This window comes from Falco naumanni, chromosome 1 (assembly GCF_017639655.2).
Source record: "Falco naumanni isolate bFalNau1 chromosome 1, bFalNau1.pat, whole genome shotgun sequence".
In the NCBI taxonomy this organism is placed as follows: domain Eukaryota; kingdom Metazoa; phylum Chordata; class Aves; order Falconiformes; family Falconidae; genus Falco; species Falco naumanni.
In genome coordinates, this window is record NC_054054.1 from 48,480,973 (window position 1) to 48,496,673 (window position 15,701).

The following is a 15,701-nucleotide window of genomic DNA, read 5'->3' on the forward strand; positions in this document are numbered from 1 at the left end:
GGCTTTCCCGCCGCCCCCGGGCGCAGCGCTGCCGCGGCGGTCAGCTGCAAAGGCCGGAGCCGGATCGGGCCGGGGGGCGGCGCTCGGCGCCCCGCCGGGGTCGCGGCCGGAGGCAGACCCGGTGGGGCGCTGTGCCTCGACTTGCGTCTCCCGCTGCCGAAACCCTGGAGACAAAATAATTAATACAAAAATAAATAAATAAAAATACCCCAAACGCCCCAGTAAAATACATGAATAAAGGAGGAGTGCAAAGCCCCCCGTGGCCCCTCAGCCGGCAGCCGCCCCGGGCCGTGCCCGGTGGGGCAGGGGGCGCTGGGGAGGGCCGGGCGGCGCTGGCCGCTCGCCCGTGGCGCTGCCTGTGCCTGCGCGGGGACCTAATAAAGCTATTTTGAAAGTGACCCCTCGGCCAGAGCGCGGGGAGGGAGCAGCGAGCCGGGCGCAGCTGTCCGGAATCATGACTGAAGATGACGGATTCCGTGGTGGTGGAGGGTCACGTCAAGTTGAGAGATGGAAAAAAGGTCCCCGCTCCTGGCGCCCCTTCGGCCCGGCCCCGCGGCGGGCAGGGGCCGGGGGTCCCCGACCGACAACCCCCTCCCCAGGAGGGAAGAGAGCCCGCTCTTCCCTCCTCCGGCCCTGGCTAACCCTCTCCTTTTGCTTCTCGTTGCAGTGGAAGAGTAGGTGGCTGGTGCTGCGCAAGCCCTCACCGGTGGCAGGTAAGAGGGGGCCCGTCCCGTGGGGGGCGGCAGCTGCGGGGGCGTCCCTCCGGCCACCCGGCGGTGGGGGGACAGGGTTTGGGGCCCCGGGGCAGGGACTTTACAGGGCTCCCCTGGAGACTAGCCGCCGCCGGAGATCGCCCTCGGCGGGACGCTCCTTAAGCCGTCGCTGCTCTTTCAATTTTTTTTTTTTTTATTATTTTTTTTTTACTTTTTTAAATCGGAGGAGCGGGCTGTAAATTATGTGGCGACGAACCAGGCGGCCTAATATAGGAGAGGGCTGCTGCCGGAGCCCCCCGAGCGTAACGAGGGCGGAGGCGAGGGGAGAGCGCGGAGCGGAGCTGCGGCGTCGGCTCACGCCGGGGGCAGCTCTTCCCTCAGCGAGGCCGCGGGCGGGCGCGGACCCACCGCCCCCTCAGCGGCTGGCGGGAGCCTTGGGCCCGTGCCCCCGCGTAACGCCCGCCCTCGGTTTTTAAGTAGCTTCGTGTCAGGCGCTGACTAAAACCAAGGGGAAAGGTGACTCTTCAAGGCACAGCTAGTTGGCTCTGGCTTCCATTTAAAATGCATTTTTTTAAATATATATATTTTAAATTATTAATATTTCTTCAGGGTGATTGTTGGCTGTAAAAAAAAGCTGGTGTTACAAGCTCAGTACTTATTTTTGATCAGTGTTTTGACATAAAATATCACTTCAATTTAAAAATAAAATGACATTTTGAATTAAAAAAAAAAAATCATTTCCATGCATCTGAAGGGGAAATTGAAAATGTAATTCAGAGTGATGGTTGTACTGCTGGAGAGGGAAAAGCAGGTTTCAGGTTTCCCCATTTATTCCTAACAGGGAAAACATTTGGGCCTAAAAGTATCTCTCTGCTGGGCAAAATGGTGCCTACTCTCAGAAAATGTGAACCTACATAGCTGCAGAATGGATTATGGCATTTTTTCTACGTTGTTGCTGATAGATTGAAGGTTTCTTACTAATTGAAGCTCCTCAGACCTAACTCTTTGTTACCCGAGTTAGTTAGGTGTTAGCGTCTTAAATGCCTGGGCTGAATCTGTTAAACTGGGCGTGAACAGGTGTCTGTTCACCCTAGAGCTAGTGTCCAGACTTGTGAATGCAGGCCTGGATTTCTAATGTAAGACAGGTTTGAAGGGGCAAGATGAGGGAGCTTGCTTTGAAAACTTACTGACTGATAATGTAGCTTACTCCTCAAAAATAGCATTTTTAATCTTGCTAAATTAGTCAAGTTTACTGGTGAAAGCCCCCAGTGATTTACTTTCCTTGGCCTGTCCACCCTGTGTGTTCTTTCTTCAGACACACAATTGTATTGCAGAATGCTTAAATATTGTAGTTGCAGCTGTTTTTGCTAACAGGTGCACAAAAAGAATTGGGAGTCCACGCAAAGCTCTGCTTCAGTTAGCAGACGGTTCAGTCTTTCAGTCATTTTTCACCTCTTTGGAGTTTTGCCAGTTTTTTGCCCAGCTGAGAGCCACAGGGCACCTCGCCAGCGCTCTGAGCACCACACCCCGACATTCATAAAATGGTGCATAAGGGGGCTTTCTCCTTTGTGGTATGTAGGTCAGCCTAAGCGGTGGATCTTGCAGCTTTGATATTGACCATTAATTTAATTTAATGCTGAGTGCTGTGTAGTAAGATGGGAACCTGGAGGAAGAGGAGTGCTCTTGTTATAAATGCAAAAGGTGGGAGAGGGCTCTCCCCTTTTCCTTGTCTTTTGGGTTTGCTTGTGAAATATGGTTTTCCCTTGGGACCCTGGCACTTGAATTACTTTCTTCTATTGCATAGTTACTGTGTAATAAGCACCTCTAGGCAGGTTTTAAAAACAAATGGTGATGCAAGCAAAATTAAAAAAAAAAAAAAGAAAAAGAAAAGGTGCGGCACATAATGATTATTTAGCAATGGCTACTGTGTAACATCTAACTAGGAAACCTGAGCTGACGCTAACAATTTGGCAGTGCAGTCTGCTCGCCATTTAGTAGTTGAGTAATCTATGAACTACTGTAAGAATTTCATTTGTGGTTCAGTATGTTCTAATGGCACTATAGATGACAATAGCTGCTCCGTCTTTAGTGTTTGTAATGTGAACAGCTATCATAGTGTAACTTCTAATGCTCAGAATTAATGAGTCAGTCCCTTCCAGACTTGGGAGAGTATCTGAAAAACTACCAGATTTTTCAAAGTAGAACAAGGAAAACTGTTTACTTACATCCTTATTTCTGTGCCTGCAGACTACCCTTGAAACATGCCTTCAGTGTTTGCTCCTTGAAAACAAGGACTGCAAACTACCTGGGTGAAGGGTGGGAAAAGGAAACAGTTCTTACATTGACTTGATCAGACTGACCCTGCACCTTTGTATTGAAGCAGAGTACTGAGAAATGTGTTGTGTTCTATGTTCTGCCTCATCATCTCTGACAGTTTTGCTTCTTTTAGACTGTTTGCTCATGCTGGTGTACAAAGATAAATCTGAACGAGCAAAAGGGCATAAGGAGAGGAGCAGCATGACCTTAGAAGACATCTGTGGCTTGGATCCTGGGCTCTCCTATGAGGGCTTAAATCACACGCTTGCAATCATCTGTCTCTCTCAAGTTGTGATGCTGGGATTTGACAACAAGGAAACAATGTATGCGTGGGATGTTCGAATCCGCTACAGTTTGGGGGAAGGTAACCTTTGTCTTCTCACACTTTTTTTTTTTTATTTAATTTTTCTTTTTTCTTCTGGGGGGAAAAAAGGCAAAGAAAAGCATAGCTAAAATGCAAATAACACAGTACATTTAAGGAAAAGCCTGTCACTCATTTGAGAATGAAGAGACTGGTCTTCCCCTTACATCTTAAAGCAGGTGTCCCTTATGATAGGTTTTGATTACAGTACTGCCCAGTATTGCTGGCTAACTATGAGACCTCTTAAGTCAGTTTTTTGTTTTGCCACTGAAGGCATGTAGCTTTGAAGCAATGTGATCAGACTTATACTTCTGGTCCTGCAATTTACTTGGGGATTTTGACAACATGATTCAGAGGGAGCCTGAATTAAGAGAAGCAATGTCCTGAGTAGAACTTGGGTAGTTCAGTCCCAGTTTTCTGAGCTGCGTACTAGGTGTTGCATTGATAATGCTTATTGCTGCTAGTGTCCCTATTCAGGAAGAGATATCTTGCAATAAGGAGTGTCATCAGACACAGTCTTTCCAGCTAACTTCAGTCATATGCATCCTTTTATTTTATTTTCTTGGTTAGTAGCTCTAAAAGGTACAGTGGTGAACAAAGAGTGATAATACTGGTAATCCATAGTATCTGTCTTATGTTTGTTTAGTCATAACTAGGGAAGGAGGGTAACTGTGTGGGAGACACACACTAGCCATCTTAATCATTTGTTCGATATGCTTTGCCATCTGTTGCATTTGTGGACTTGTTCCTTTGCAGTACATATGTAGATGGCCTGGGAATTTATAGTAATGAATTGTAGACGTATCAGAAGAGAGAGGTATGGATGTACCACTTGGAGCTACCAAATATGAAACTTTGCATAAGGGGAAAGGTTAGAGGGGGTTTCTGAACAATGTAGACATGAGTAGCTGGAGTAGTTGGTACACTTTGATGTAGCTGTATTGTGTTCCAGTTCTATTTCTTGACTAGGTTTGAGATCTATGTACAGCATAGACTTGTCCTAAAACCTGAAGGAGAATTTGAATTTGACAGGGTGGGTCCAGTTTTCATAATCTGGCACTGAGGCAGTGCTCTAGGATGGAGAGACTGTTTAGTTTCAGTCTGGGTGTGAGGATTATGGTTGTCATAGGAGGAAATGATGAGCAATGAAAAGATTTTCTTTTTTAAAAAAAAGAAAGCTCTGAGTGGAGTAGGAATAGAGCCTATTGGATGATCATATGTGCAGCTATGGAGTAAAGATGGAGTGAGTAAGAATGTGTGTGAAGGTGAAGAAATGAAAAAAAAATTGTAATTAGTTGAACTGGCAATAATTTGTAGAACGTTAATTGCAAAAAAGCTTAGGGGAAGGAGGATAGACCAGAGTATAGAAATTTATTTCAGGATTTTGGCTTCTTTCTACTAACAAAACTTGCACTGAAAGCTAAATTAAAATAACTCTAGTTTGAGTAGACAGAAAAGAAATAGAAAAGAGTGGAGACTTAGATGAAGACAGGATGGTGACTTGTGTTTTTTCTTAAAGCATAGTAAGGGTTTCTTTGTGTGCCTTGGAAGTAAGGTGACTGGATGATAAAAATAGACTATGGACAGATGACCTCAGAGTCTGGGAAGCAAATAAAAAAAAAAAAAAAAAAAAAAAAAAAAAGGAGTTGATGCTGTACTTGAGCGAGGACCAGAGAATGGAGGCATTTGCACTGGAGTTCCCAGTGCTTTCTCCATTTTTAGCAGATGAAGTGGATGTGATTCCTGGAATAAAAGAACCCGGACTAGATAAAAACAGGGGAATTGAGTGAGCTGAGGTATAGGTTAGGTGTGAGAAGAGTGCTTGAGCCCAGTACTCATTCTGAGGAAGTTAGCATACTGCAGGTCGGTGAGTAGCTGTGAAGAGGAATTGATTAGCTAAAGGAAATGAGGAACTTAAATAGTACCTTTCGTTCATAGGTATATTCAGCTCTGTATCTTATTAATTTTTTTTTTTTTTTCAGAGTAGAAGTAGATGGCTAGGGAGAATTTTGGAAAAAAAAAATAATCCCAATTTACCAGGAAAGCAGCTTATGGCAAAAGTTTCATGTCCAGATCTGGTTTTTCCTCTACTTTGGCTTTGTTCAGATTTGGATGTGCTGTTTTTTTAACAGTGATCTAGAATTTGAACTGCAGCTTTGTTTTTGGCAGCTGTTCTAATCTGCAACTGATTGTGTGAAGAGTGTGCTCCATTCCTCATTTATGAGGCTGAAAGAACCCTGATGCTTCTGGTCCCATGGTTTAATTGCCAGAAAAGTACCAAGCAGAGTTAATTGGGCAGAGCGGTCCAAATGGTATTAAAGATTCCTTATTGAAAGCTTTTTGTCAAGTTGGTTTTGGTATCTTTTTTCATAGTTTATGTTTAAGCAGGTTGCGTAACAGCTGCATGCCCAGAAGGGGACATTGTGTGACTATTGATTTGCTCCCTAGCAGGGACTACTGGCAAAGCTGTAAGTAGAGCTGTAGTTAGTTAGATCTATCTCTGTCTCCTTGCACATTTCACTCGAATGACTTTGTGGCTAATTCTGCTGGAGCCTAGGGACTTACAAACACACGTCATAGGTGAGGAGTTAGACTTACAGCTAAGATGGTAACTAAGAATATAGCAAGTATTTAGAAGAGTAGCAAGACTCAGACCTAGCTGAAATTCATGATGCTTGAAGAAGCTTATGCAAGAAACTGGGAAGTGTGGTCGTAAGAATTGAGACCTTGAGGAAGCTAGCCTGTAGATTTCACAGGCAGGTAGCTGCTTGTATAATCTTTGATGGATAACCAAAAGCTAAATCTGTGTGCTCCTGGATAAATGTTCCACTGAAAACCTCTGACTGGAAATGTAACAGTCCTGATGCTTCCCTGTGCCAAGGCAGACTTTTTTTTTTTTTTTTTTCTTCTTTTTTTGGTATGTGTCTAATCACAAAATGAAAGAAACTAGAGGAGTAGTGGAGGTCAACAGTTGTTTGAGAACAAGGTGCTTGCTCACTTAAATTGCTCCCTTTGAGACACTGTGAGATTTGAGCCCTTGAAGTGCTCCCAATAGCTTATTATTCAAAATGCAGCAGCTTTGGAGGAGAAGATGGGAGACCAGCCTAGAACAGCTGCTACTTCAGGTAAGGACCCTTGCAAACCTGTAGATTTTGTAAATTTGAATGAGATAGGTGTTTCCTTTTTTCCTTCCACCCTTTTTAAAGCTTATGCTGTGAGATACAAAGAATTAAGTGAACATCTAAGCATGTTTATTACCTATGAATCACTTAATTTCCTAGTCATTTTAAAAGTCTGGGCATCTGCCATCACTAACTCCCAAAAGATTCACAAAGGTGGGAAAATGTAGTTTTCCCCATTTTACTGCTAGGGAAAGAGTAAAGCAGTTTATTGAAGGTTACAGATGAGTCAGTAACAGCTCTGGTTAGAACTTGTCCGGTACTTTGAGCCTTGGCTTTTGGGCTCCTTGGGCACTGGTGTGTTTGTTTGTCTGTGTGTGTGTGTGTGTGTGCGTGTGTGCACGCATGTAGGAAAAGAGAGACACAGGCTATTTAGAGGAGGAGACAGACAAATCAATGTAGTGATGCAAGGATGGAAAAGGTAACTGAAGCGTGGGCTGGATAACTGACTAATTTGAGATAGGGAGTAGCCTGAAAGACTTAGTATAAATTAATATAATGTTACAACTTAATAATTTGTAGCATTAAGCCAAGATATGTTTTGTTTTCCAGTCCTAAACTGGCATAATAGAGTAATGAGCTTATAGCTACTTGCATGGGGTTGTGCAGGCACTACTGAAATCTTTATGCTAGAGCCTCGTGGTGTGGGCTGGGACTGGTCCACATACCACAGCAGAACAGAATGACTTACAGAACATAAGTCATGGTACCTTATCTCTATTTTCTGTAGTAATTTTTTTTTCTTCCTTATCTGATAGTTCATAGATTTCAAGTTTTTGTAGCACCTGGCACTAAACTAGAGAGTGGGCCTGCTACCCTGCATTTCTGCAATGACATTCTCGTCCTTGTAAAAGACCTTCCCCCTAGTGTCATGGGGCAGTGGAAGCTCTCAGATCTGCGTCGGTATGGAGCTGTCCCAAATGGATTCATCTTTGAAGGGGGTACCAGGTGCGGCTTCTGTAAGTACAAATGGAACCTGTCTTGTAAAAGTTGTTTGAAAAGTTTTGTAGAAATGCAAATGCTAGCCTCAAAGTGGAGTTTGCAGAACCAGCTGTGCTGCTTTGTCATACAGGCAGCCTCATATCAGAGGGTCTGCTCTACTGAGTACATTTCTGCAGGCTTCAACCTTGGTGTTCAGTAAAAATTTGACTCTCTGGAGTCCTGACTAAACATTGTCCTGTGGCTCTCCAGAAGATGTTTAGCCAACTGTTGCTATTGGACTCAGAGCAAAAATAAGGTGATGAAATTTTATGGCTTGTGTCATGCAAGAGGTAAGGCAAAATGGTTCAATGTTCAGATTATTAAATTATGGTTATTTTATTGTTTGCAGAGGGAAAATGATATGAAGCTTTGATGTTACAGGTAGCATCGAGGCTCTTGTGTAAATGCTAATGTCTAAATCCCGTAGAGGACTTCTAACTCCTAAAAGATAGAAATTTCTGTCTGTTCCCTTCCCTGTTAGTAGCTTTGTTAATTTATAGGACCATGGGATTTGTGGGGTCAAAATGAGAGCAAGCAAGCTGAAGCTAGTTTCTGTAGCCTGGTAGCTTAGATAAACCTTTAGACAGGGAGAAGTTTCTTGTTCCAATGTTCAGTTTAGGACTTCTCCCATTCTCACTTCAGATAAAATGCAAAATGCCCATGCAAGAGCTGAAAAGGAAAGATAGTAAATGGAGTGGTGTAATATAATATACATCATTTAGAAAGGTTTTAACTTCAAAAGCAGAGTATGAAGCCATGCTGAATTGGTTATCTGTGAGCACAAGTGGGCATGCAGATCACCAGTTCAGATGTGAAGTTGTTTGATTTGCATACTGAAATGTGACAATAATGGACTTCTTGAATTACCAAACTGAAAAAAATAGAAGGTTTCAGAGTTGATCCAAATCCAAAGATATTCTTCCTTGGGGCTTGTGAAAAAATTTGGTGAGGAAGGGGAAAGAAATTAACTGTTACTCTAGTGAGATATTTTTGTTTTGTCTGTTGAAAAGCACAGAGATGGTATTATCAACTATTATGTCCCAACTCCTAATTTAAGATGCTTGTCTCCAGTGTAGAAGATTCTGGTTCAAGTCTTTCCCTGCCCAATGAAGAGGTTGGGGTTAAAGAAGGGTTTCCACTGTCTGAAGGAATGAGTTATAGGTATAGCCTGAGAAGAAACAAATCCATTTTCATTTAAGGATATTCTGTTTCAGTTAAAAAATGCTACAGGAACTGCAATGTGAGTGTCTTGTTTCTTAGTGGTGTGGTTTAGACTCAGTGCTAGATAATAGGTTATAGAGTATAGGGGGGAGTCAGCACAGTCATCTTTTACCCCTGTCTTGTAGATAATGCGCCTGACGCAGGCTAAACTTGAATCTGCAAGTTCGTGTAGGTCTGCTAACACCTGCAGTGTTGGTTTGAACAGGGCTTTTTCTATACAGAATAAGGCAATTGTTCATTCTTGTCACTGCAGGCAAGTACCACTTCAAATGCAAGCTGGGCTTCCACTAAATGTGTGCACTGCTATGCTATGCTGACATAATTTGGGTCTGTTTTTTGAATTGTTAACTGAAAATAGAAAACTTAAATTTGAATGAAACACTTCAGAATCAATACAGGGAGAAAATTTCCCAGAGTTGAACAACAGTGTGGGTTTTTTGTCTTTTAAAAAGCTGCTGCACTTTCTGGAAAGCTTGTGTAGAGTATTAGTTTTTGAACTAATGAAATCTGAAATAATTGAACTATGGAAAACTTGTATTTAAAAAAAAAATATAGGGAGAAACCTGAATATAGCATCTCCAAAGGCACTCTTTTGAGGTCACCTAACTTCCAAGTATTCAGCATCAAGGCACTTCAGATGTAAGTGTCAAGAATGAAGGTCTGTTTCAGTAGGATCTAGTTAACATACTCAGTCCGAAATTACTGTGTTTAGTGAAACTTATCTGTTCTCTTCATATGCTTTTGTAATGAAATGGATCTATATTATCGACTATGTGCTGTTATGAAATTTTGAAAGCTAGCAAGTAAATGAACAAAAATATTAATCTGAAATAACTTTCTGTCAATTTTTGCTTAGTTTGGTATTACAAATGGTATTGCTTTGTTTGGTATTACAAATGAATGCTGTAATTTATTTTGAAACATTAGTAGTGCCTTAGTATAGAGAATTTGTCGTAGTACTTGTGTTATTAAAGTGTTGAGACATTGCTGATCTGGTTATGCAGCATTGTTATAGAATGCTAATTAAGTTTCTACAATATAGCAAGAAGCTAATTTTCTAAGAGATTGGAAAGAAACTTCCAGTTCAGATGTCCAAATGCTGAAATTTTGCAGAATACTTGAGGTTGGGAGGGACTTTTGGAGGTTACCTTGTTCAAATCCTCTGCTCAAAGCGGGGCCAGCTACAGCAGATTGCCCAGGACCATATCCAATCAGGTTTTAAATATCTCCCAAGACAGAGCACTTCACAACCTCTGTGAGCAACTTCTTCCTTTATTCTGGTGTATCAGGTGCTCATCCTGATGTTGTTTCTTCTGCAAACTTACTGAGGTTGCCCCCTGTCCCACCATGCAGGTCATTGATGAAGATGTTAAACAGCATTAGCCCCAAATCCTTGCATACACTAGTAGTGATTGGCCTCCAGCTGCACTTTGTGCTGCTGATCACAACCCTTTCAGCCTGGCAGTTCAGCCAGTTTTCAGACCACCTCACTGTTCACTTGTCTAGTTCGTAGTAGATCAGTTTGTCAATTTATATATTATAGGACATGACTTTAGAAAGAATTTCAGCACCAAAGCAAACAATATCTACTTGCTTCATCCACCAAACTGGTTGTTTTACCAGACTACCAGATTGATAAGGCATTATTTCCCTTCTGTAAATCCATAATAACTACTTCCAGTCAGCAACCTGAAAATGGCTTCTAGGGTTATTTGCACCTTCCATAGTTTGTGGCTCCCTGAATCCTCCTCCTTGAAGACAGAAGTGACATCTGCTTTTTTGTTGGTGTGTGGGTTTTTTTGTGTTGGTTTTTTTTTCCCCAGACTTCAGGCATACTTTTCCACTTCCCAGTCTCCATGACCCTTCAAGGATGATAGAGAGTGTTCTTGTAATGACACCAACCAACTCCCTCAGCACCTGTGAATGCATTCCATAAGACCCTATGGGCCTGAATATGTTCCATTTGTTTAAATGTTCCTTAACGTGGTCCTATTCCACCAAGGGAAAGTTGTTGTTTTTCTAGACTTTTCCACAAGTATCAGGGGCCTGGGATTCCTGATGAGAGAATTGAATCTTGTCAGTAAAGACCAAGGTGAAGAAGACCTTGAGTACCTCAGTCTTTTTCACGTCCTTTGTCAAAAGGTCCACCATCTCATTCAGCAATAGGCTGAAGTTCTCCCTCGTTTTCCTTTTGCTGTTGATATACTTGCAGAAGCCCTTGTTGCCTTTCATGCCCCTCTCCAATTCCAGGCAGAGTTAGGCTTTCCTAACCCCATTCCTGTGTGCTTGTATTCCTGTGTCTGTATTCCTCCCGCAACATCTTGGTAACCCTGCTTCTTGCCCTATGTATGCTTTCTTTTTATGTTTGAGTTTTGTATGGAGTTCCACGTTCACCCATGCAGGCTTTCCTGCCACATTTGCTTGGCTTGAACTTGCAGAAGGTGATCCTTGAAAATCAGCCAGCTTTCCTGGATACGCTTCTCCCCAAGACTGTGTCGCATGGGGTTATTCCAAGTAAACTCCTGAACAGGCCGAAGTCTGCTACTGCAGACTGATTTTAGGAAGTGGGAGTGAAGATCTAATGGGTCCCTAGGAAAGCAGTTAAAAACCCCCAAACCAGATTCTTCTTTCACATCTGTGGCCTAACTGGAGAGAACACTCTAAAACATCACTAGAAAAGATGAAGTGGTGGTAGTGTTGCTCTGCATGCCTTTTCTGGTTGCCATACTTCTGTGGCGTGGGAAACCCAGGTTCCTGGTCTCCTTCAGCCTGCAGGGCTTCCAGTCTTTGGTTTCCTCCTGAGGAGTGGTTGGCACCCAAAGAAATAACAGTCCACTACAAGCCTGAAAGTTGCCTCATTGTGTAACCAGGCATGCAAATGTCAATGGGATCAGAAGAGGAAAAATGGAGTATGTGTCTGTAGCCTTTAGACTGTGAGCGCAACTGCAGGGACAGACCCTAGATCTGGTTACTGCTTCTAAGTTAAGTGCTTAGTTGCCAGACTTAGATCTTAGTTGTATAAGAAAGCCCAGGAATAATGGGGTATATAAATAGTCTTCAATTTACATTCTTTACTTAAATTGTGGCATTTCTTCTGTAATGTAACTTGTTCTAGATTTGATTTAGTTGCTGTGCTCCAAGAATTTAAACTGGATGGAGCTTACTGAGTGTTGCTGTATCTTATCTCCACATTGCAGAAAACCTGAATGGTACAATCCATAGGCCAAGGCACCAGACGCATAAGGAACATGTAGTATGAAATGTGGATGAATGATACAAAAATGTGAAACTGTAGGTGATAGAACCTGAAGTACCTGAATTACCTATATTATGCCCCCACTCCTCTTAAGTTTATACTAATTTCTGGTACAGGTATAAAAAGGAACAGATATGATTCCTTATCTTTCAAGGGGAACTGTTCTGCTTCCAGGAAGTAGTTGTGGTGAGGCATACACAAAGAATCTGAAACCTGCATGTCTGCCAGCTGTTTCTGAAGGTCCAACACTGCTTTGAACACTGGTGTTGTAATGTCTCTGTAATGTTGTAATTAAAAAGAATTAAAGTGTGAGTTAGGCTTAAAATGTGGTCTTGAGTTTTGTAGATCCCTTTGTATCTCTGATCTTTTGAATATTTTTAAAATTTCTAGCCTAAATTTATGTGTTTTTACCCTAGATTGTTGTTGTACCAATGTTGTCCTTTAGTGTATTGTTGTTGTTGTAGTTGTGTGACCCACCCTGCTCCCTTACCTCCCTAAATATTGATAGAGCATTTATTTATGCTTTCTGTCACTTTTACTGCATTAAAGAAACTCAGCTATTTATCTTCCTGGTAAGATATAGGAGGTCTTCGGTAGCTCACCTACGTTCCTGATTTTTAAGTATGAATTAATTTTTTTTTGGTTACAGGTGACCAGAATTACAGATGAGTATTTTGGAAAGGGTCCCGCTACATTGCTGAGCATTATATTAATGTGGTTTTTAAATGTGTGGTGGTTTTTTTGGTGGTTTTTTTTTTTTTTTTTCCTTAAGAAATGTCTGCTTTGATAGCTAAGAACCTTCAGTTGCCATGAAAGGGTGTTTTTTGCTTGTTCCCCTGTATGTGTGCAGTCAAAGGGAAGAAGGATGTGTTCATTTTGGTGCAAAATAGCCTGCCATGGTTGGAAACAGTTTTTCCATATTGAGCTGAAGCTTATCTTGTTAAAGGAGCTGATGCCCTTAACTGAGTACTTAGACATATCTGCAGGCATAATGATATTTAAATATGTGTTTAGTCTAAATATTTAATGCTGCCACTAGAAGAAAATGCTTTTTGTAAATAGACACTAAATAAAAATATGACTCTGGTTATTTTTAACAGTAAAGTGTTGGTAAAGGAAAGATCATCTTTCTTCAGGTGTCTGACTTAGCTCATTGCTCTGAAATTCTTGAGAAATAGGACAAACAAATAGTGTTCAGGGAAAAAAAACAGCAACTAATCAACCCTGTTATGTTATTACAGAAGTTGTTTTGATTCTTAAACAAAAGCATTCTCCATTATCTTGTCATAGAAACATATAGTATTATGCAGACTGTATGATTAATGTTACTTTCCTACAGGTTAAACCATATCTTTCCTCATTTCTTCCTATGAAGCTCTGAATGCAGAGGATTAGTGAATTTCAATTTTAAATACCACTATATTAAATACTTCACTTAAAGGAACTGATGATCATGTGGCTAGATTGCCTTTTCTCTCCACAAAAACCCATGAAGCCCCAAACAGAAGCAGAGCTTAATTTTGGGTATTTCTGTGGTAGGACTAAGGTCTAAAAGGATATGAATCTGTTTTAGCTTGCTGTTTCTTGCTTCCTCACAATTCTTTACATAAATATAAAATACTTAATTATGTTTTTTAATTAGTTGCTCAGTACAGGTTTTGTTAACTCCAAAGGCTTTTGGTGCTTAATCCAAGTAGAGGAAAATCATATGAGATAATGCTGAGATTTCAAACATTGTATCTAGGTGCATTTTCAAGCAGTTAACACCAGTTTATTCTAAAATAGAAAAAAAAAAGCATTTATGTTTTGAATTTCTCTTGCTTTTAACATCACAATTGTACTGCTAGAGATTAGAAAATCCTTTCTTATGCTTCTGACAGCTGCAGATAAGTACATCTCTGGGGCCAAATTTGGCTCCTCCAGCCTCTCAGTAGGTGAAGCTCAATCACACCATTTGCAAAAAAACACACATCTGGGCCTAGGAGTCGATTGAGAGGTTTACTTAAGAGGAACAGGCTGAAAAAAGGAGCCTCTCGCTTTCCTAAGTTGCTAGCTCAATTAGTGTGCACTGATTAAAATCACCAGTTGCCAGGAGGATCTTGACTTGGAGGGTAGTGTGAAAAAATTTCAGTAAGGTAATCAAAGGGTGTGTTAATGCTGTGAGAATTCAGGCTCTCCAATGTTCAACTACTTCAGAATTAGCATCCAGAACCCAATTTGAAGGTGCCTTCTGTTTTATAACAGCATCTCCTAGAAAAGAGGAACTTGTAGAACTCTTGGTGTCCTTGGAAAGAACAAATTATACTGCTGCTGCTGTTGCAGGATAAGCAGGAGTAGTTCTGTGATTGTTTTGATGAAATTAGGTGATTCTGTCTTTTTGTCTGTATGTCTGTGTTTCCGAGACTTCTGCAAGTGGCTTTTAAAAATTGTTCTGAAATAGTGGAAGTGGCTACCAGCATATCTGGAAGGTCGAAAGGAGAGGAGAAGCCCTATAGCAAATGGCAATTTATTTGAAAATTAGAAGTGGCAGAGGTGGTTGAACTGGGGCAATATCTGGAATTTCTTGAAAGATTCTGGGTTGCTGTTGTGGTTTAACCCCAGCTGGTAATTAAGTACCACAGAGCCACTTGCTCACTCCCCCCTCACCTGGAGAGGTGAGCAGGAGAGTTGGAAAGGAACGCAAAACCTGAGGGTTGAAATAAGTACAATTTAATAATTGAAGTAAAATAAAAGCTGACTGATGCCTAGCCCTAAGCAATGATCTGCTGGCCCCAGCCACCCCCTCCATCACGCCCCCCCCCCACACACACCCCCATTTATATACTGAGCATGACGTCCCATGGCATGGAATGCCTCTGGCTAGTTCAGGTCAGCTGGCCCAGCTGTGTGCTCTCCTAGCTTCCCATGGTCCTCCAGCCTTTTTGCTGGCAAGGCCTTTGAAACTAGGAAGTCTTTGACCTAGTACAAACACCACCCAGCAACAACCAAAAACAATCAGTGTGCCATCAACATTGTCTTTTCACCAAATCCAAAATGCAGCACTGCACCAGCTACTAAGAAGAAATTAATCCCAGCTGAAATCAGGACAGTTGCATAGGTTAAAACTTCTGTTTATGTGCAGATATTGTTCTGTTGCTGTCTCCTACTGCAGACAGCAAGTGTTCTTGTAGTTGTGCCCATGTCTTATTTGGCAGTAATAGGGACACCTATTGTCATTTTCAGCAGAGAGAAAAGCAGCCCGAGACACTTTCTAAAGGGGGTTGCTCAAGGTCAGGATTAAGACATACTGGTTGGACAACATGATGATTGCTGTGGTTCATACCTGTCCTGTAGCTCTAACTCTAGACTTCAGGCTCTAGTGTTGTCTGGCACCTGTTAGGAGTAATAATTCATGGGAAGGGACTGACTGTTCCTCCTTGCTTTCACACACAGTACAGAGATTGAAGTAATTTTTGGTTATTGTGCATTTTGAGGGTGTGTTTGCCCATGGGTTTGCTTTTTTAATATGTTGAGTTAAAATCAGCATTAGCAAGATTTAATAATACTTGGAAGTTTTATGAAATTGGCAACTTCTTTTAATGTTTCGGAGACGATAAGATGCTCTACTTCTAACTGCCACAGAGGACTGGCTTAGTGTTTCAGCCTTGTGCAAGTGGCTGCAGGCTGCTTTTCCC

General features: G+C 41.8%; 1 protein-coding gene across 3 annotated transcripts in view; it reads left to right on the top strand.

Annotated features, from left to right (window-relative positions):
* Positions 1–354: 354 nt before the first annotated feature.
* The window catches only part of DOK7 (docking protein 7), a 79,834-nt gene continuing 64,487 nt past the window's right edge, over positions 355–15,701 (top strand). Inside the window, exons 1-4 of one of the 3 annotated variants that reach the window (XM_040593078.1) lie at positions 355–518; positions 668–713; positions 3,148–3,393; positions 7,328–7,528. In XM_040593078.1, the coding sequence (XP_040449012.1) occupies positions 465–518; positions 668–713; positions 3,148–3,393; positions 7,328–7,528 (547 nt within the window). In that variant the 5' untranslated portion in view covers positions 355–464. The remainder of the gene's footprint in view (positions 519–667; positions 714–3,147; positions 3,394–7,327; positions 7,529–15,701) is intronic. The other 2 variants (XM_040593058.1, XM_040593068.1) reach the window with 2 other exon arrangements.